This window comes from Hemiscyllium ocellatum, chromosome 44 (assembly GCF_020745735.1).
Source record: "Hemiscyllium ocellatum isolate sHemOce1 chromosome 44, sHemOce1.pat.X.cur, whole genome shotgun sequence".
NCBI lineage: Eukaryota > Metazoa > Chordata > Chondrichthyes > Orectolobiformes > Hemiscylliidae > Hemiscyllium > Hemiscyllium ocellatum.
Window position 1 is genome coordinate 6,189,686 of NC_083444.1, and position 21,988 is coordinate 6,211,673.

Genomic DNA, 21,988 nt, shown 5'->3' on the forward strand with positions numbered 1-21,988 from the left:
TAGCTGGTCTCCTCTCCCAGGGCATGACGTTGTTACGGACCAGGCCAGACCAGAATATTTTCAGAAGGTAGCCTAGACCCTAACCTTTTCTCATTTTAAAGACAGTGCTGTGTTCCAGAGGCAATTCGACGTTCGCAAAACACAATGCATTCAACCGCTATGGTTAAATACAACAAAAGACGGTGCTGTGGCTCAGTGGTTAGCTCTGCTGCCTCACAGCGCCATGGACCCAAGTTCGATTCCCACCTCGGGGCGACTGTCTGTGTGGAGTTTGCACGTTCTCCCCGTGTCTGCGTGGGTTTCCTTCCACAGATGCGCAGTTTAGGATGGATTAGCCATGCTCAATTGCCCCATAGTGTTTGGGGATGGGTAGGTTAATTGCATTGGTCCCGGGTAAAATGTAGTGGTAAGTGAATGGGCTTGGGTGGGTTACTCTTCAGAGGGTCGGTGTGGACTTGTTGGGCCGAAGGGCCTGTTTCCACAGCCATTTCGTCGTTCCCCACTAATACCTCTCCACTGTCATTTTCCAGTCGCCTTAAGTCCACTGGATTCCTAGGTTAGGAATAACCTAACTCTACTGGAAAACTTAACAGAATAACTGATACAACCGGTAAGAAATGAAATGAAATTAATAATAAGGAACGAAGTAGGATCAGCTGGTGTAGAATCTGTGAGGGTAGAATTGAGGAACCATGGAGGTTAGAGAGAGCTGGAGTTATGGACTAGTCAAGAGCTGGGGCGCAAGATATGCCAGGGGATAGACAAGATGTCTAGGAAAGACAAAGTTACGGTGATCACGGGGGATTCCTGTATGCAGGTGGGCTGGGAAAATCCGGCTGGTGGTGGTTTACCAGAAAAGGAATTTGTGGAATGTCTATGAGATGGCTTTTTTTTTGGAGCAGTTTGTGGTGGAGCCCACTGGGAAGCAGGCGATACTGGGTTCAGTGTTGTGGCAGTGAAGCCAATTTGATAAGGGAGCTGAAAGCGAAGGAACGACTTAGGAGGCAGTGACCATAATATGATCGAATTTACTCTGCAGGTTGAGAGGGAGCAGCTAGAATCAGAGGTAACGGGATTACAGTAGAGTAAAGGCAGCTCCAGAGGCATGAGGGAGGAGAACCGACTGGGAGAGGAGCTGAGCAGGAAAGGCAGTGGGGCATCAATCGCAGGAGACTCGAGGAGGAATTCTGGAGACACAGAGGGAAAACGAAGCATTGTCTAGGGAGGATGAGACAGCCAAGGCCGGCCAGGGAAGTCAGGGACAGCATAACAACAAAGGAGAAAGCATGTAACGTGGCAGAGGGCAGTGGGAGACACAGAGGGTTGGGAAGCTTACACAGACCAACAGAGGGCAACAGGAAAAGAAATAAGGAGGGAGAAGCTTAAATATGAGGGTCAGCTAGCCAGTAATATACTGTAAGGGCTTCTTTAGATACATACAGGGCAAAAGTGGACCTTGGGCCACTGGGAAATGAGAGGTATTAGTGGGGAACAACGAAATGGCTGAGGAACTCAATAATTACTGTGTCAGCCTTCAGAGTGAAGGGTTCGAGTAATATCCCAACAATTCAGGAGAGTGAGGGGGTAGAGCTGGACATGGTGGCTATCACCAAGGAGAAGATGCTAGAAAAACGGAATGGCCTGAAGGTGGGTAAATCACCTGGACCAGATGGACTGCACTCCAGAGTCTGAAGAGAGCTAGCTGAAGAGATGGTGGAGGTGTCAGTGGTGATCTTTCAGGGAGGGTCCCAGGGGACTGGAAAATCGCTGAAGTGACACCCCTATTTAAAAAGGAGGTTAGGCAAAAGATGGAAAATTACGGACCGATTAAGCCTAACCTCGGTCAGATCCTGGAATCCATTGTGAAGGATGAGATTTCTGAATACTTAGAGGTGTATGGTACAATAGGGCAAAGTCAGCACGGTTTCATCCAGGGGAGGAAAAAGTGAGGACTGCAGGTGCTGGAGATCAGAGCTGAAAATGTGTTGCTGGAAAAGCGCAGCAGGTCAGGCAGCATCCAAGGAGCAGGAGATTCAACGTTTCGGGCATAAGCCCTTCTTCAGGAAACCTGAAGAAGGGCTTATGCCCGAAACGTCGAATCTCCTGCTCCTTGGATGCTGCCTGACCTGCTGCGCTTTTCCAGCAACACATTTTCAGCTTCATCGAGGGGAGGTCATGCCTGACAGATCTTTGAGGAAGTCATGAGCAGGTTAGACTAAGGAGAGCTAACGGATGTTATCTACCTGGACTTCCAGAAGGCCTTTGACAAGATGCTGCACAGGAGGCTGCTGGGTAAGATAAGGGCCCCATGGTGTTAGAGGCAAGGTGCAAGCATGGATAGAAGCTTGGCTGCCTGGCAGAGAGTGGGGATAAAAGGGTCCTACTCAGGATGGCAGCAGGAGACAAGCTCAGTGTCGGGACCAAAGCCTTTCACTTTATAACAATCTGGGTGAAGGAACTGAGGGCATTCTGGCCAAGCTTGCAGATGATACAAAGCTAGGAAAAGAGGCAGGTAGCATTGAGGAGGCTGCGGGAGGATTTGGACGGGTTGGGAGAGTGTGCACAGAAACGATAGATGGATCACAATGTGGGGAAGTGTGAGCCCATGCACGTCTCTAAGAAGAACAGAGGCCTGGACTGTTTCTCAACGGGGAGAAAATTCAGAAGCACAACGAGACTCGGAGTTCCAGCCAGGATTCTCTCAATGTGGACTTGCAGGTTGTGTCAGTAGTTAGGAAGGCAAATGCAATGATGGCATTTTTATTGCGAGGACTTGAATATGAAAGCAGGCATGTACTTCTGAGGCTGTATAAGGCTCTGGTCAGTGGGCATTGTGCACAGTTTTGGGCCCCGTAGCTCAGGAGGAATGTACTGGCCCAGGAGCGGGTTTGAAGGACGTTCACGAGAATGGTCCCAGCAATGAAAAGCTTAATGTTTGAGGACTCTGGATTCGATGAAGTTTAGAAGGGTGAGGGGGGGGGGATCTAATTGAAAGCTACAGAATACTGAATGACCTGGACAGAGTGACCGTTGGGAAGGTGTTTCCATTGGTCGGAGAGACTAGGACCTGAGGGCACAGTCTTCGAGTAAAGGGCAGAGCTTTTGGACTGGAAAGAAGGAGAAACGTCTTCAGCCAGAGAGCGGGGAATCGATGGGAATCACTGCCACAGAACGCTGGGCAGGCCAGGTCACTGAGGGTCTTTAAGACTGAGATATGACTTGGAGATGCCAGTGTTGGACTGGGGTGTACAAAGTTAAAAATCACACAACACCAGGTTATAGTCCAACAGGTTGAATTGGAAGCACTAGCTTTCGGAGCAATGCTCCTTCATCAGGTGATTGACAACCTGATCACCTAATGAAGGAGCGTTGCTCCGAAAGCTAGTGCTTCCAATTCAACCTGTTGGACTATAACCTGATGTTGTGTGATTTTTAACTTAAGACTGCGATAGATAGGTTATTGAGTATCAAGGGTTACAGGGAGAAAGGGGTTGGGTAACTTACCAGCCATGATGGAATGGCGGAGCAGATTTGATGGGCTGAATGGCCTAATTTCTGTCATTATGTCTTATCGTCTAACCAGGCTGCTTCTATTGTTCCAACCTTTTTCTTAAAAAAAACAGCCACGAGGTCCCTCAGGCTGTTTACTAGCTCCCCAAGTCAAGAACTCCGCGAATCGGTCTCAAACCTTCTCCAAAACAACCAGGGGAAAAAAAACACACGCCTCTTACTGTCGCGGCAATGTCACAGTGCCGGGAACTGAACCCCGCCCTCCCTCCGAGGCCTGAGCAATGAGTCCGAAAGCCTACCACCCTCGATTTTGCGAAGAGTTTTAAGGCCATCGCTGTTTTTCAAAAGCACAGTGCTGTCGGGAGTATTTTGCGCTCGTCAGGACAGTTTTCACAAGAGTGCCCGATCTCCGAAACGGGCACCAATCTGACGATGCGGAAGGTGCCGTCCTACAGCCCGGGCTGGGTCTGCCCATGAGCAGTTGCAGTTGGAGGCTCTCCCCCCTCTGCCGGCCTCCTGCCACCAATCCCCCTCCCACCCTCTTCCCCATTTCCGTTTGCTGCCGAAACCGTTTCTGGCCCCCTTGTTCCCCTTTTTTTGTAAAGCTGCGACGATTTCCTCCTCCAGAAACACTGCGCGCCGGTCGTGGCGAAGATCCGGTCTCCTCCGGACAACCAGGAGTCCTACAAGATGGACTACGGGTACCTGGGCCCCATGCTGTGTACCCACGTAGTGAAGGCCCGTGCCCAGGCAGCGATGCAGGCCCAGCAAGTGAACCGGACCACCCTGACCATCACGCAGGTGAGAGAGGGCGCGCGGCAGGGCCGGCCCGCGTCGCTCTGGCGCCGCTCGGTGGGGAGGGGTTACTCAAGTTGGCTTTTGTTTCTATCTTCTTTCCCAGCCCCTGGTTCGCTCCGGCCAGCGGGGCGGCTGCTTAATCAGCGCAGACCCTGCCCCTCGCCCCCACGCGCAAATGTGGACGGCACGGTGGTTAGCACTGCTGCCTCACAGCGCCAGAGACCCGGGTTCAGTTCCCGCCTCAGGCGACTGACTGACTGTGTGGAGTTTGCACTTTCTCCCCGTGTCTGCATGGGTTTCCTCCGGGTGCTCCGGTTTACTCCCACAGTCACAAAGATGTGCAGGTTAGGGTGAATTGGCCGTGCTAAATTGTCCCATAGTGCCCAGGGATGTGCAGGTTAGGGTGAATTGGCCGTGCTAAATTGTCCCATAGTGCCCAGGGATGTGCAGGTTAGGGTGGATTGGCCGTGCTAAATTGTCCCATAGTGCCCAGGGATGTGCAGGTTAGGGTGGATTGGCCGTGCTAAATTGTCCCATAGTGCCCAGGGATGTGCAGGTTAGGGTGGATTGGCCGTGCTAAATTGTCCCTTAGTGCCCAGGGATGTGCAGGTTAGGGTGGATTGGCCGTGCTAAATTGTCCCATAGTGCCCAGGGATGTGCAGGTTAGGGTGAATTGGCCACGCTAAATTGTCGCATAGTGCCCAGGGATGTGCAGGTTAGGGTGGATTGGCCGTGCTAAATTGTCCCATAGTGCCCAGGGATGTGCGGGTCAGGTGAATTGGCCGTGCTAAATTGTCCCATAGTGCCCAGGGATGTGCAGGTTAGGGTGGATTGGCCGTGCTAAATTGTCCCATAGTGCCCAGGGATGTGCAGGTTAGGGTGAATTGGCCGTGCTAAATTGCCCCATAGTGCCCAGGGATGTGCGGGTTAGGGTGGATTGGCCATGCTAAATTGTCCCATAGTGCCCAGGGATGTGCAGGTTAGGGTGGATTGGCCGTGCTAAATTGTCCCATAGTGCCCAGGGATGTGCAGGTTAGGGTGGATTGGCCGTGCTAAATTGTCCCATAGTGCCCAGGGATGTGCAGGTTAGGGTGGATTGGCCGTGCTAAATTGTCCCATAGTGCCCAGGGATGTGCGGGTTAGGGTGGATTGGCCGTGCTAAATTGTCCCATAGTGCCCAGGGATGTGCGGGTTAGGGTGGATTGGCCGTGCTAAATTGCCCCATAGTGCCCAGGGATGTGCGGGTTAGGGTGGATTGGCCGTGCTAAATTGTCCCATAGTGCCCAGGGATGTGCGGGTTAGGGTGGATTGGCCGTGCTAAATTGTCCCATAGTGCCCAGGGATGTGCAGGTTAGGGTGGATTGGCCGTGCTAAATTGTCCCATAGTGCCCAGGGATGTGCAGGTTAGGGTGGATTGGCCGTGCTAAATTGTCCCATAGTGCCCAGGGATGTGCAGGTTAGGGTGGATTGGCCATGCTAAATTGTCCCATAGTGCCCAGGGATGTGCAGGTTAGGGTGGATTGGCCGTGCTAAATTGTCCCATAGTGCCCAGGGATGTGCAGGTTAGGGTGAATTGGCCACGCTAAATTGTCGCATAGTGCCCAGGGATGTGCAGGTTAGGGTGAATTGGCCACGCTAAATTGTCGCATAGTGCCCAGGGATGTGCAGGTTAGGGTGGATTGGCCGTGCTAAATTGTCCCATAGTGCCCAGGGATGTGCGGGTCAGGTGAATTGGCCGTGCTAAATTGTCCCATAGTGCCCAGGGATGTGCAGGTTAGGGTGGATTGGCCGTGCTAAATTGTCCCATAGTGCCCAGGGATGTGCAGGTTAGGGTGAATTGGCCGTGCTAAATTGCCCCATAGTGCCCAGGGATGTGCGGGTTAGGGTGGATTGGCCATGCTAAATTGTCCCATAGTGCCCAGGGATGTGCAGGTTAGGGTGGATTGGCCGTGCTAAATTGTCCCATAGTGCCCAGGGATGTGCAGGTTAGGGTGGATTGGCCGTGCTAAATTGTCCCATAGTGCCCAGGGATGTGCAGGTTAGGGTGGATTGGCCGTGCTAAATTGTCCCATAGTGCCCAGGGATGTGCGGGTTAGGGTGGATTGGCCGTGCTAAATTGTCCCATAGTGCCCAGGGATGTGCGGGTTAGGGTGGATTGGCCGTGCTAAATTGCCCCATAGTGCCCAGGGATGTGCGGGTTAGGGTGGATTGGCCGTGCTAAATTGTCCCATAGTGCCCAGGGATGTGCGGGTTAGGGTGGATTGGCCGTGCTAAATTGTCCCATAGTGCCCAGGGATGTGCAGGTTAGGGTGGATTGGCCGTGCTAAATTGTCCCATAGTGCCCAGGGATGTGCAGGTTAGGGTGGATTGGCCGTGCTAAATTGTCCCATAGTGCCCAGGGATGTGCAGGTTAGGGTGGATTGGCCATGCTAAATTGTCCCATAGTGCCCAGGGATGTGCAGGTTAGGGTGGATTGGCCGTGCTAAATTGTCCCATAGTGCCCAGGGATGTGCAGGTTAGGGTGGATTGGCCGTGCTAAATTGTCCCATAGTGCCCAGGGATGTGCAGGTTAGGGTGGATTGGCCGCGCTAAATTGCCTGTGGTGTTAGGTAAAGGGGTAAATGTAGGGGAATGGGTGGGTTGCGCTTCCGTGGGTCGGTATGGACTTGTTGGGCCGAAGGGCCTGTTTCCACACTGTAAATAATCTAATTAGACCTGAAGTGAGGAACTCCCTCGTTTGAGTCCAGGGGCGGGCTGCGTTCCAGAGGCTTTGCAGCAGGCAGAGCTGGCACTCCTGGTGTTGTTGCACTGCTCTGACGTGTGAACACCCCCTTCCCCTGAGAGATTAAACCGAGGCCATGCCAGTACAGCTGGACAGTCAGCAGCCCCTATGACATGGGTAAGCAGCTCCCCCCACCACTTCAATAGACAATAGGTGCAGGAGTTGGCTATTCGGCCCTTCGAGCCAGCACCACCATTCATTATGATCATGGCTGACCATCCACAGTCAGTATCCTGTTCCTGCCTTATCCCCATAACCCTCGATCCCACTATCCCTAAAAGCTCTATCCAACTCTTTCTTAAAAGTATCCAGAGACTGGGACTCCACTGCCCTCTGGGGCAGAGCATTCCACACAGCTACCACTCTCTGGGTGAAGATGTCCCTCCTCATCCCTGTCCTAAATGGCCTCCCCCTTATTTTTAAACTCACCCATCAGTAGAAACATGTTTCCTACCTCCAGAGTGTTCAGTCCTTTAGTAAAGGATCCCTGGCCAGTTTCAGTCCCAGTTGGCATCATCCAGGTGCCACCTCATCATTGCTGTTTTCGGGTAAATCTTACTGCGCACCAATCCCCTTTCAGGCAGTGACTACACAACTGAGAGTCATCCAACTGACCTTTCGGTCCATCCAGTCCATGCCGACCGTAATCCCAAACTTAACTAGTCCCACCTGCCTGCTCCTGGCCCGTATCCCTCCAAACCTTTCCCATTCATGAACTTATACAAATGTCTTTAAACGTTGTAACTGTACCCACCTCCACCTCTTCCTTCACTCCACACACAGACCACCCTCTGTAACAAAAGGTCCTCATGCCTTTTTTTAAATCACTCTCCTCTCACCTTTAAAAGTATGCCCTCTGTGTTTTGAAATCCCCCACCCCAGGGAAAAGACACCTGCCATTCATCTAATCCATGCCCCTCATGATTTTATAAACCTCTATTAAGTCACCCCTCAGCCTCCTACACTCCAGGGAAAACAGCCTCGGCCTATCCAGCCTCTCTTCCAGACTCGGCACATCCTGGTAAATCTCGCCTGAACCCTCTCCAGTTTAATAATCACCTTCCTATAACAGGGAGACCAGAACTGGACACAGTTCTCCAGAACAGGCCTCACAATGTCCTGTACAACCTCAACATAACGCCACAACTCCTGTACTCAAAAGTCGAGAGTGTGGTGCTGGAAAAGCGCAGCAGGTCAGGCAGCATCCAAGGAGCAGGAGAATCGACGTTTCAGGCATTCGCTTTTCACTAGGATGAAGGGCTGTTGTCTGAAACGTCGATTCTCCTGCTCCTCGGATGCTGCTTGACCTGCTGTGTTTTTCCAGCACCACACTTGACTCTGATCTCCAGCATCTGCCGTCCTCACTCTCTCCGATGCTCAAAAGGTCTGAGCTGTGAAGGCAAGACATAACACCTTCTGTACCACCCTGTCTGTATGTGATGCAAGCTTAAAAGGACGATGTACCTGAACCCCTAGGTGTCAGTGTTCTCCAATGCTACCTGTTACCTGTAACCGTCCTGCCCTGATGTGTTTTACCAAAATGCAGTAACTCTCACTCATGCAAATTGAGCTCCATTTGCCACCCTTCAGCCCATTGACTGGTGGAAACAATGTATTTGTGGAGACACCATGTTTGGAGGCGCTATCTCAATGCAAGTCATGTTTATGTTGTCGTGGAGGAGCGTTGAGGTGAACAGCAGAGTGCAGTTTATTCCATTAATTGCTGTGGGTTTACCTTTATGTTTTAACCTGCTTTGGCGGACGTGGGAAACGAATCTGCACGGACGGAGATTTATCTGCATTTCTTCTTCCAGAGAAGATTTGAGTTGTTAGCTATAAAATGCTCTCGCCCTTATTGCAAGATTTTGATTGGGTGTGCTTTGCTTGTGGGTGTGTTTTGCAATCGCACTGTCTCTCTGTCGTAATGGTTTAAGCACGCTTTATCTCACCAAAAGCAGGGAGGGGTGGTTTATAAAAACCAAGGGCCGGGCGTTCTGGCGGCCTGCGATCGAGGGCGGTGCTGGGTTTTTCTCTCTTTGTTGACTCGGGTGCGTGATGATGTTGTTGCAGCCTCGGTCCACGCTGACCATCTCGCAGTCCCCGCAAACGTCGCGGGCTCCCAGCATCATCAAGGTGCCCAGCTCCATCACGCTGCCCATGCAGACCCTAGTCTCTGCCCGGCCGTCCACCCCGACCCAGGCATCGCCCCCAGCCACCAAGTTCATCATGATGTCTTCGGCGTCCGGCTCGTCCAGCACGCAGCAGGTAGGCGGCTCCGATCCCCCCCTCCCCCTCTCCGTCCGGGAAGGTGGTGGGGAGGAGGGGCGGGATAACCTTGGCTGAAGTCTTCCTTCCAGATTGCAAAGCGCTGGCCCGCAACGTGGTTTCCGACAGGGACGTGAATCGGGATTGCGTCGGGTGGGGGCAGCGCGATGTCTCAGTGATTAGCGCTGCTGCCTCACGGCGCCAGGGACCTGGGTTCAAACCCACCCTCGGGTAACTGACTGGGGAGTTTGCACGTTCTCCCTGTGTCTGTGTGGGTTTCCTCCCACAGTCCAAAGATGGATTGGCCGTGCTAATTTGTCCCACTGTGCCCAGGGATGTGCAGGTTAGGGTGGATTGGCCGTGCTAAATTGTCCCATAGTGCTCAGGGATGTGCGGGTTAGGGTGGATTGGCCATGCTAAATTGTCCCAATGTGCCCAGGGATGTGCAGGTTAGGGTGGATTGGCCATGCTAAATTGTCCCATAGTGCCCTGGGATGTGCAGGTTAGGGTGGATTGGCCGTGCTAAATTGTCCCAATGTGCCCAGGGATGTGCAGGTTGGGGTGGATTGGCCATGCTAAATTGTCCCAATGTGCCCAGGGATGTGCAGGTTAGGATGGATTGGCCGTGCTAAATTGTCCCAATGTGCCCAGGGATGTGCAGGTTGGGGTGGATTGGCCATGCTAAATTGTCCCAATGTGCCCAGGGATGTGCAGGTTAGGGTGGATTGGCCGTGCTAAATTGTCCCATAGTGCCCAGGGATGTGTAGGTGAGGGTGGATTGGCCGTGGGAAATGCTGATATTGCAGGGATAGTATAGGGTGGATCTGTGTGGAATATCCCTCTGTCCCGGCCGTTCTGCCAGAACGCGATAGCTGCGTTCTTGTGCGGACCCCGCACTGCGAGAAAAGGTGCCCTTTTGGTTTCTTTTATCTCTTTCCCCTCTCACCTTAAACCTATGCCCTCTAGTTCTGGACTCCCCGACCCCAGGGAAAAGACTTTGTCTATTTATCCTATCCATGTCCCTCAGGGTGGTACGTGTATGGAATGAGCTGCCAGAGGAAGTGGTGGCGGCTGCAACATTTAAGAGGCATCTGGATGGGTATATGAATAGGAAGGGTTTGGAGGGATATGGGCCGGGTGCTGGCAGGTGGGACTGGATTGGGTTGGGATATCTGGTCGGCATGGACGGGTTGGGCCGAAGGGTCTGTTTCCATGCTGTACATCTCTATGACTCTGTGTAAAAGTTGCTCAGTGGACACGATTTTGACGATGCGATGGCGCCTCGGGCCAACGCATGTTTTAGAAGTTTGCGCTTCGGGAACTGCTCTCGTCCGTTTGTGTTACAGCCGCCTGTACTTTGGGGAGGTCTGTGATCTGGGGACGTGCTGCTGGTGGATCGAAAACTCTGTCCCCTGACCCAGCCGGGACTGTTGTCAGATTCCTATTGTGCGGCATTTCCGGTCCGCCCCGCGTTCCCTGCGCGGCCATGTTGTTAATGTTGCCGGTTTTGTGTGTGTGTGTATTATTACAGCCCAGACCCACGCTGACGATCTCCCAGAGCCCCCAGTCGTCACAGCCCTCCACCAGCCCCAGCATCTTCAAGGTCCCCAGCTCCATCACGCTGCCAATGCAGACCCTGCTCACCCGGCCCTCCACCCCAACCCAGTCGTCCCCGTCTCCAACCAACTACATTGTGATGTCCTCCAGCTCGACCTCCCCCAGCACTCAGCAGGTGAGTCAACCCTGGGGTGGGGGGGGGGGGGAGCGGGCAGTGACCCTGGGAGTGGCCGTTAGCACTTGGCGTCACTCGCCATCCTGGTGTTCCTCAGGGGCAGGACCTGACCTGGTCCTGACCCACCAGCCACCAGGGGGGAGGGCGGGGTGGACTCTTAACTGCCCTCAGGAAGGCTGAACAAGCCACTCAGATGCTGCCGTAGCGCGCGCGTGTTGGTTTTAACGCGATTGAAGAGGTTAAAATGTTCTGTGCCGAGTGTGAGGTTTCCCTCCCTTGTGTCGACTCTGACACGATTCCACCCCCCCCCCCCGTTTAAACGGCGCGGCTCTCCCGCGATTTTTGGGATGGCGCGGGGAACAGAACCGTGGCGTTATTGTCAGAACCGACCGTAGTCAGGAAGCCAGCTCCCCCCCCCCACCTCCTCGAGAGGGGGAGTTCAGGCTGGGAAATATCCACCCACTTCCCTGGAATCAGAGTCTGGGGTTCGGAGGGGGGAAGAGAAAAGGATCAAATTCTGTCAAACGAAGGAATTTACGACGGACTTTGAAATCGGGAGTCCCAGGATTCTGTCCCAGCGGTACCTTTCCGAGTCGGAGGGGGGAGTGGGGGAGTGGTGTTCCCAGGTGTCTGCTGCCCTTGTCCTTTGGGCTGACACGTTCTCTGATTTGGAAGGTGTGTAGGGAGGGTCTCAGTGGGTGTTGGAGATGGCAGAGTTTCGCTTGCTTAACGTGGACTCGTGCTGTCCTGGCCCCGGCCTGTTGAAGATGTCAAAGCAGCTGTGAAAGGGTTTCTGTCTCCCCCTGGTCGGTGCAGCCTAATACAGGAGCAACAAGTGGGTTTACCTTTCTGTCTCCTTGCTTTCCCCCCCTCCCCTCAGGTGATCACACTGAGGACAACTCCATGTGGGTCAGGCAGTACGTCACCGGTCACCACCACAGTGGCCAGCATTCAGCCGATTGTCAAGTTGGTGTCTACCTCTCAGACTGCGCCCAGCAGCACCGTGACTGGCAGCACCCAGAAATATATCGTGGTCTCGCTGCCCTCCACCTCCGAAAGCAAGAGCCAGTCCAGTAACAGCTCCTTACAACAGCACTCGCCCAAGTGAGGGAGGGAGGGAGGGAGTGTTTTCGGGGAGACGGGGGAAGAAGGCAACGAAGCAATGGTTTGCCTGGCTCCCCCCTGCCGTGACAGACTCGCCTCGGTCTGCTCCCCCCGGCAGCTTCTCTCTCTCCCCTCCCCCAGCGCTGACTGACGGGGAGTGGGCGGCAATGCCGGTGGGAGCAGTGAGGGAGTCTCCGAGCTGCGCGTGGGGCTGAGGGGAGCGGGGCCCACACTGGGAGGTAAATGAAGCTGCCCATCCCAGTTACCCACTCTTCCTGCCTGTCTGCCTGTGTGTGTGCACCTGTCTGCCTGTATGTGTTCGCCTGTCTGCCTGTGTGTATGTGTACGCGCCTGTGTGTGTGCGCGCGCGCCTGTCTGCCTGTGTGTGTGCACGCGCGCCTGTCTGCCTGTGTGTGTGCGTGCCTGTATGTGTGAGCGCACCTGTCTGCCTGTGTGCGCGTGCGCGGCTGTCTGCCTGTGTTGCACGCGCGCGGGCGCCTGTCTGCCTGTGTGCGTGCGCGCCTGTCTGCCTGTGTGTGTGTGCCTGTCTGTCTGCCAGTGTGCACTCGCGCGTCTATGTGTGCACGCCTGTCTGCTTGTGTGCGGGTGCCTGTGTTTGAACCCGTGTATGTCTGCCTGCCTGCCTGTGTGAGAGAGAGGGGCAGGAGGTATAGATTGGGAGGTAGGTGGCCGGTGATGAATGACGTCCGGTAGATTATTTCCCGCAGCCCGGATTGGCAATGACTGAACATTGCTGACGCTGCCCCCGCTGTGCTGTGTACAGACTGGGGTGGGGGGAGGGTGGGAGGGGGGACACAGGTCATGGGGTTTGATTTTGGAGGGGTTTGGGGGCAGTGTTACCTGTGTACAGACTGGCACAGTGACCATGGCCTCTGGCTAGATACTCTCCCATTGCTCGAATCACACAAACCTTACTCCTGGTTTAAGTTTTAATTTGTAAGAATAAATGTCTCTGCATCAAATCCCTCTTCACTGAAGTGTTTAATGTGCCCCTTGGCATTTGCAGCTGCTGTAGTGATGTGACTGTTGTCTGGCACCATCCTGAGATCGGCTTCTGTGTTTATGCCATTCTAACTGAGGAGGGCATCGGGGGGAAATGCCAAGGCGAGACCGATATAAACCCCTCGGGGGTTTGCTGAACACCTGGTGGTGTGTGGGGATGCTGACCTGGAGAATCTGACAGAGGCTACCTCGTGAGGAACTGAAACACCCACCCACTCCTCTCGTCAAAGGGATGGGGTTGTCAGAACCTATTGAAGATAGATTTCAGAGACCTAGAAAATAGGGAGGGGGTGCAAACTCCTGAATTCACGTGGTGCCAGAGATCTGGCTGAGTTGGAGGTGAGAGAGAATACGGTGACGGTGAGACTGGAGAGTGACCAGGGCAGAGCCAGGTTTGGGTTATTAGGAGAGGCTGGGATTTGTTTTACTGCAGCTTGGGAGAGGTGACCTCCTGGAGGTTTATAAAATCATGAGGGGGCATGGATAAGGTGAATAGCGGGTGTCTTTTCCCTCAGATGGGGGGGTGGGGATTTCAGGATGAAAGATTTGAAGACGGAGGGGCAATTTTTTTTTACTTGGAGTGTGTGGGATGAACTTCCTGAGGAAGTGTTGGATGTGGCTACGGTTATATACCATTTAAAAGACATTTGGGTAAGTTCATGAACAGGGCAGGGTTGGAGGGATACGTGCCAGGAGCAGGCACTGGTTTAGTTCAGGAATCTGTGTCAGCACAGACTGTTTCCCCGCTGGCTGACTGTACTGTCCTGTCTCCTCACCCAGCCACCTCCATCCTCTCTCTCCGGTCCAAATCCCTGGCTGGCAGGAATGACAGGCAAGTTGAGGATAGTTGCTCCAAGACCCGTGGGAGAGGTTTTGGGACAAATGAAGGAACGAGGAAGGTCGTAGAGGGGCTTTAGGATGTGGGAGGTTTGAATGACTGTGTTGATGGAGATGTGGTTACAGTTTCCACCCTGACTTTACTGTCAGTGCACACCGTGCTCCTTGACTCCCTCGGTGCATTGAAAATGTCTTCTCGAGGGAACGCGCCCACACCTCCTGGTGTGGATTCACCTCTCGGCAAACCCACCATACTTTTATATTCAACTCCAGCAAGAGGCACCCTTTCAGTTGTCTCCCTAATCACCCGCTGTTCCTGCCTCACACAGCAGACCACCCTGTACAATGGAGTTCTGCAATCTCTCTCTCTCTCCTTTCTCTCTCTCTTACCCCCCCCCTTTCTCTCTCTCTCTCTCTCTCCTTTCTCTCTCTCTTCCCCCCTTTCTCTCTCTCTTCCCCCCCTTTCTCTCTCTCTCCCCCCCTTTCTCTCTCCCCCCTTTCTCTCTCCCCCCTTTCTCTCTCTCTCCCCCCTTTCTCTCTCTCTCTCCCCCTCTCTCTCTCTCTCTCCCCTCTCTCTCTCTCTCCCCCCTTCTCTCTCTCTCTCCCCCTTCTCTCTCTCTCTCCCCCCTTTCTCTCTCTCTCTCCCCCCTTCTCTCTCTCTCTCCCCCCTTTCTCTCTCTCTGCCCCCTTTCTCTCTCTCCCCCTCTCTCTCCCCCTTTTTTTCTCTCTCCCCCCTTCTCTCTCTCTCCCCCCTTCTCTCTCTCTCCCCCCTTCTCTCTCTCTCCCCCTTCTCTCTCTCTCCCCCTTCTCTCTCTGTCCCCCCTTCTCTCTCTGTCCCCCCTTCTCTCTCTCTCCCCCTTCTCTCTCTCTCCCCCTTCTCTCTCTCTCCCCCCTTTCTCTCTCTCTGCCCCCTTTCTCTCTCTCCCCCTCTCTCTCCCCCTTTTTCTCTCTCTCCCCCCTTCTCTCTCTCTCCCCCCTTCTCTCTCTCTCCCCCCTTCTCTCTCTCTCCCCCTTCTCTCTCTCTCCCCCTTCTCTCTCTCTCCCCCTTCTCTCTCTGTCCCCCCTTCTCTCTCTGTCCCCCCTTCTCTCTCTGTCCCCCTTTTCTCTCTCTGTCCCCCTTTTCTCTCTCTCCCCCCTTTTCTCTCTCTCCCTCCTTCTCTCTCTCTCTCCCCCCTTTCTCTCTCTCTGCCCCCTTTCTCTCTCTCCCCCTCTCTCTCCCCCTTTTTTTCTCTCTCCCCCCTTTCTCTCTCTCTCTCCCCCCTTCTCTCTCGACCCCCCTTTTTCTCTCTCTCTCTCCCCCCCTTTCTCTCTCTCTCTCTCTCTCCCCCCTTTCTCTCTCTCTCTCTCTCTCTCCCCCCTTCTCTCCCCCCCTTCTCTCTCCCCCCTTTCTGTCTCCCCCCCCTTTCTCTCAGCTTTTTCTGTTTTTCCTGCCGAAGTGGATTAGTTGGTGTTTGCCAGCGTTTACCTGAATGTTCACTCGCCCCCCCCTCGGTACGCCTACCCGTTTTGGGAAATTCTCTCCCTACGAACGAGGAGTTCGGGGCCATTCAGCCCCTCTAGCCCGCTCCACTGTTTAACACGCTGATCTCCTCTCAGCCTCATCTCCACTCTCCTGCCTCGCCCCTTCAGCCTGTTACTGATTTGAAAATGGTCTCCCCCTTAGATTGACTCAGTGTCTCAGCATCCAGCGCACTCTCGGGGAGTGAGTTCCACCGACTCCCCCAGCCTTTGAGGGAGGTAATTCCATCTCTGTTTTTAAGTTTGCCGCCCCTTGTCCTAAAACCATTCTAGAGTGTGGGGGGAACGCCCTGTCTGCGTCTACTTTGGCAATTAGCACCTTTTAAAGATCTCGATTCAATCTCCGATTCCTCTAAACTGAAGAGGATTGGCCAAACTTGTTCCATTTCTCCCCCTCTGACAGTTTGCCCTCCAACTGGGCTCGAGGCTCCTGGCAAACTTAGTTCCCACGGGCCTAGTCTCATGGAGTTGCTTGACCTGCTCAGCTCCCCAACCCTGTATCCATGTTAAGATATTGCCTCCTGACCTCCCATCTCTGGCACTTTAGTGGAGGAAACTTGGGAAGACGGAAGAGCTGAAACCCAACAAGGAGAAGCTGGACGGACTCCGAGGAGCCTCTGGTAAATCTCCCGTGCCCTTTGCTCCTGGAGCCCAATAGAGTGTGTCAAGCCAACCCGACTGCGGGTGTGAGGAGCTGAATTGCTCCATCCACCTCCGTCCAAATGCCGACATTCCTACCCTTCCTGACGAAGGAATGAGTCAGCCACACTGATTGTCCTGAGGGCAATGTGAGATTTAATTGTGGCTAAGCATTAAAATGCGCGGTCTCGCCTCCCGTCTTATGAACGTCGCCTTTCAGACGCTACGCAGAGATGGCAGCATCTCCCAGAGAACCAGCACGGACTCGGGGAGACTTTACTCCCTCCCCAAACAAGCCCAAGTCTTTGGTGAGGCGTCCGTGACTGGGTAGTTCCGTTTGCTCTGGTTAATAATTGTCAAGTTGAGCACTCACCGTGATTCCTGGAAGAACTTCCCCCCACCAAAACCTATCCCCCTTCCCAACTGAGCTATTGCCTGTGGCTTCTAGGTGCCTCATCCCAGAGAAGTACTCTAAGGGTGTGTCGGTATTTACACTTCGCTGGAGGTATTCCAGGCAGGCAAGTAATCAAGTCTTTCAGAATCGGGGAGTGCCCGGTGAACTCCTACCTGAGCTATTTCTGATGGACTGACTGAATAGCTCCCTCCTCACCCAGCTGACAAACTCTCTCTGAAAGCAAAAACCCCTGAGTTCGAACCCCCACTTCCCCCCCAGTGACAGAAGAAAACAAAAATCATTTCATGCTGCTCCCGATAGAACACCTGGAGATGCCACCTTTTGGATGTGCCATCAACCTGCCCCCCCACCTCAGGTGAACGATGCCACAGGCACTATTTCAATGAAAATAGTTGAGGGACAGGCTGGGGCAGTTGCCCCTGGAGTGTCAGAGGCTGAGAGGTGACCTTTATCGGGGTTTGTCAACCTGTGAGGCACAGGGTAAATAGACAAAGGTCTTTTCCCTGGGGTGGGGGGAGTCCGAAACTAGAGGGGGCGTAGGTTTCAGGTGAGAGGGGGGGAAAGATTTAAAAGGGGCAAGGTTTTCTCACAAGAGGGTGGAGCGTGTATGGGATGAGGAAGTGATGGAGGCTGGTCCAATGACAATATTTAAAAGGCATGTGGCTGGGTTAATGAATAGGAAGGCTTATGGGCCAAATGTTGGCAAATGGGACTAGATTCGGTTAGGATACCAAGTCAGCGTAGACGATGTGGAGTGGAGGGTCTGTTTCCATGCTGTATTGTCTCTAAGGTATCTCCCCAACGCCACCTCAAGGAGCAACTAGGGACAGGCAATAACTGCTGGACCCGCATCCCGTGAACAGAAGAAACCAGCTCAGACCTTGCGTTGCGATATTGAGTGATCTACAGCACCCCCCACCCACCGTGGAATCTATAAACGCAGGGCATCTCTCCCCCGGTGTGACCCATCCAAACATTCTCCTACAACCGAAGTCTGGTTTTTAAACAGCAGGGGGGAGTGAAAACCTCATCAAACGAGCATCGCTGCTCGTGGGATCTTGCTGTGCGTGAATAACCTTTGCAATCGCTTCTCGACAGCCCGGGGGAGCGCTTGCTGAGGCGGCGCTACATGAATGCGAATCGTGAATGAGCTGGGTTAACAATAGCCCGACACCGGGTTATAATCCAACCCGGTTTATTTGGAAGCACTAGCTTTCGGAGCGACGCTCCTTCGAGATCGTAAGGCACAGAATTTAACGCAAACGATTACAGCATCGTGCAACTGAAATGATATATTGAACAAACCCTGGATTGCTGTTAATTCTGTGCCTTATAGTCCTGTTCCACAACCCCCTGATGAAGGAGCGTCGCTCCGAAAGCTAGTGCTTCCAAATAAACCTGTTGGACGATGACCCGGTGTTGTGTGCTCCTCCACATCAGAACGAGCTACACTACATCCTTCAGGTCAGGCACGCACCTGCCTTCCATTGAGTTCCACTGGGAGGGCTGCTACTGGAGATGAATCAATGCAGTTGAGGAGGAGCAGGTAGGTAAGTGTCCAAACCTGTTGCAAGAGGAGACCATTCAGCCCCTCATGGCCCCCAATGCCCCTTCCCAATCACCTCTGCCTCCTGGTCACGCCATCCTTATCAAGCTCTGTGACTGAGGTCATTCAAAGCTACAGAGGTTGCTGGAAAAACTCAGCAGCTCCGCCGAGAGAAAGCAGGGTTAACGTTTCAGGTCCTCAGAACTGATGGCAGATGGGACAGTGTTGAAGGTGGGGGTGGGGTCAGGGGGATGAGGTAAGGAATAAATGATAGGTGAGAATAGAGGCCCCCCAGAGAAAGAGCAACGCTGGGACAGTCGATGGAGTGGATAACGGTCTGGCTGGGAGGGTGACTTACTGGTGACTGTGGTGAACAATGAGCTGTGTGCAGATGATGTGATAACAAGGCCAGAGAGTGGTGCTGGAAAAGCACATCCGAGGAGCAGGTATAAGTCAGGAATAGGTGATAACAAGGCCTGGTGTGTGGGAGGAGAAAGCGAGCTCTGCAGATGCTGGAGATCAGAGCTGAAAATGTGTTGCTGGAAAAGCGCAGCAGGTCAGGCAGCATCCAAGGAACAGGAGAATCGACGTTTCGGGCATGAGCCCTTCATCAGGAATGAGGAAAGAATAAGCCTGCCGGACACACTTTCCTCATTCCTGAAGAAGGGCTCATGCCCGAAACATCGATTCTCCTGCTCCTTGGATGCTGCCTGACCTGGTGTGTGGGGGTTGGGGTGAGAGTGTGGGAGAAGGTGCTCAGGTCCTTAAATGATTGATCCTGATATTGGGTCCTGAGGGCTGCTGGGACCCCCAAGTGGAAAATGAGGTGCAGTTCTTCCAGCTTGTACTGAGCTTCACTGGAACAAACCCGAAGCAGCAGAGATGTTGGCCAGGGAACACGGGGGTATGTCGAAGTGGCATTTCCCACGGCCAACCCACCCTAACCTGCACATCCCTGGGCACTATGGGACAATTTAGCACGGCCAACCCACCCTAACCTGTACATCCCTGGGCACTATGGGACAATTTAGCACGGCCAATCCACCCTAACCTGCACATGTCTGGGCACTATGGGACAATTTAGCACGGCCAATCCACCCTAACCTGCACATGTCTGGGCACTATGGGACAATTTAGCACAGCCAATCCACCCTAACCTGCCCATCCCTGGGCACTGTGGGACAATTTAGCACGGCCAACCCACCCTAACCTGCCCATCCCTGGGCACTGTGGGACAATTTAGCACGGCCAATCCACCCTAACCTGCACATCCCTGGAGCAGACACAGGGAGAATGTGCAAACCCCCCACAGACAGTCGCCCTGGGGTGGAATCGTACTGTGCGAGGGGGCAGCTGTGCTAACCACTGATTGATTTGATGACACTGATGAAAGTGTTCTTAAAGGGTTAACAATCCGGCTCAGCTCAATTGAGTTTGGTGTGTTTGGAATGTACACCAGGAAGCTGGGACTGATTGGTTGGGGAACCAGGCTTGGCTCTGAATAAACACAGTTTGTGGGAGATTGCTCCAGAGAGGGGGAACGATCGATAGAGAGAGAGAGAGAGAGAGAGACCGTCAGCGCTGCCCTGTTAGAGAGGAGGGGAGAGAGAGAGAGAGGAAATACTCTCGGATTCTGTGACAGGTCAGTCTGAGTTCACCTGAGCTCTCATTGAGTGACTGCAGCTTCAGGGAGGCAGGAGGGATTGCGACCTGAGGGGAAAGTTCAAATCCCAAGTTGGTTCCTAGCCCCCCGCCAGGTCTGGTGTGTTCTATGTTTTCTTTTATTCCAGGAATGCCCCCCTTTGTAGGCAGACTGTTTCGGAGGGAGGGCTTGAGAGGGAGGGTCAGAGAAATTCTGCAGGAGAGCGGGAGACCCAGGAACGGGTCCGGGTGTGGGCAGGTGGAGAGGCGATACCAACTTGAGTCGCTCGAATCCGATGCCGGGGATATCATTCTCTCGTGCGGTCGGACCCTTGTTAAAGCAGTAAGGCAGCTCTCCGTCCTGCAACCCTGGGGCAATAGTCACCTCTCCAACTTGGAAAGGATTAGGAGGAAGGGAAAGTCCCAGCGAGAAGATCGCGAGCAGGCTGTTCAGCCCATTGAGGGCTGCTACCCACCCCCAGTTCCATAAAACCATCAGATTGAAGCCTCCCTCACTCCCTGTGCCCTCTCCCCTTCCAATCAGTCAAGACCTCCCCACACCCCACCCCCAAATTCATCAAAACAAAACTTACCACTCACCCTCGAAAGTAACCAAATGTGTCACCCTGGGCAGACGAGGGAGAGAATGCCAATGACCCTGGGGGTGGGGGAATGGTTCCTGTCCTCGTTTTGCCCACCTCACCCCACCCCACCCAGCATGACAGTCAAACAGCACGTACAGAGACACTTCGGCCCAACCCAACAACCATCCCAACCCAATCTAGTCCCACCTGCCAGCACCCGGCCCATATCCCTCCAAACCCTTCCTATTCATATCCCCATCCAGATGCCTCTTAAATGCTGTAATTGTACCAGCCTCCACCACTTCCTCTGGCAGCTCATTCCATACACGTACCACCCTCTGTGTGACAGTGATCGCACTCAGGTCCCCTTCCCCTCGCACCTTGAACCCCGCTCCACAGAAACGACCTTAACTATTCACGCTATCCATGCCCTTCATAGAATCCTGACAGTGCAGATGCAGGCCATTCGACCCATCATGTCCAGGCCGGCCCCTGCAAAGACCGTCCCACTCCCCTACAACGATCCCAATAAACCTGCATTTCCCACGGCCAATCCACCCTAACCTGCACATCCCTGGGCACTATGGGACAATTTAGCACGGCCAATCCACCCTAACCTGCACATCCCTGGGCACTATGGGACAATTTAGCACGGCCAATCCACCCTAACCTGCACATCCCTGGGCACTATGGGACAACTTAGCACGGCCAATCCACCCTCACCTGCACATCCCTGGGCACTATGGGACAATTTAGCACGGCCAATCCACCCTAACCTGCACATCTTTGGAATGTGGGAGGAAACTGGAGCACCTGGAGGAAACCCACACAGACACTCGGAGAACGTTTAAGTGATGATGTTATAAACCTCGATATATTAACCCCTTAACCTCCTACTCTCTGAGGAAAATGTGGTCCCAGCCTGTCAAGCCTCTCTTTATAATGTGGTGACTCAGTGGTTGGCACTGTTGCCTCATTTGCCCAGAGTGCCAGGTTCACGTCCACCCTCGGGCGACTGTCTGTGTGGAGTTTGCACATTCTCCCCGTGATTACACACGATAATCAGTGGGTTAGAGAGGCTGGACAGTGAGAGCCTTCTTCCTCAGATTGTGATGGCTAACATGAGGGGATATAGCTTTAACCTGAGGGGTGATAGATATCGGACAGATATCGGGGGTAGGGTCTTTAATCAGAGGGTTGTAGGGGTGTGGAACGCCGTGCCTGCAGCAGTAGACTCGCCAACTTTAAGGGCATTTATATGTTGATTGGATCGACATATGGATGAGAATGGAATCGTGTGGGTTAGATGGGCTTCAGTTTGGTTCCACAGGTCGGCACAACATCGAGGGCCGAAGGGCCTGGACTGCCCCAATACTCTACATTTACCCCTGACTAACACACCTAACCTACACACCCCCGAACATAGAGCTCTCACACTCACACACGCTCTCTCTCACACTCACACACACACTCTCACACTCACACACACTCTCTCTTACACTCACACACGCTCTCTCACACTCACACACACTCTCTCTTACACTCACACACGTTCTCTCAGACACTCACGCTCGCTCTCACACTCACACACACT

At 53.6% G+C, this 21,988-nt stretch overlaps 2 protein-coding genes across 4 annotated transcripts in view; both read left to right on the top strand.

The window, feature by feature from the left end:
- The window catches only part of taf6 (TAF6 RNA polymerase II, TATA box binding protein (TBP)-associated factor), a 31,698-nt gene extending 18,724 nt beyond the window's left edge, over positions 1–12,974 (top strand). For both annotated transcript variants that reach the window (XM_060854450.1, XM_060854451.1), the window contains exons 13-16: positions 4,138–4,311; positions 9,161–9,355; positions 10,887–11,087; positions 11,968–12,974. In XM_060854450.1, coding sequence (XP_060710433.1) covers positions 4,138–4,311; positions 9,161–9,355; positions 10,887–11,087; positions 11,968–12,195 — 798 coding nt within the window. In that variant the 3' untranslated portion in view covers positions 12,196–12,974. The remainder of the gene's footprint in view (positions 1–4,137; positions 4,312–9,160; positions 9,356–10,886; positions 11,088–11,967) is intronic.
- A 6,681-nt stretch (positions 12,975–19,655) lies between these two features.
- The window catches only part of LOC132835135 (calpain-5-like), a 42,764-nt gene continuing 40,431 nt past the window's right edge, over positions 19,656–21,988 (top strand). The window contains exon 1 of one of the 2 annotated variants that reach the window (XM_060854455.1): positions 19,656–19,811. The gene's annotated coding sequence lies outside the window, so the exon portion shown is untranslated. Of the gene's footprint in view, positions 19,812–19,848; positions 19,927–21,988 lie in introns of those variants that run through there. The other variant, XM_060854456.1, reaches the window with a different exon arrangement.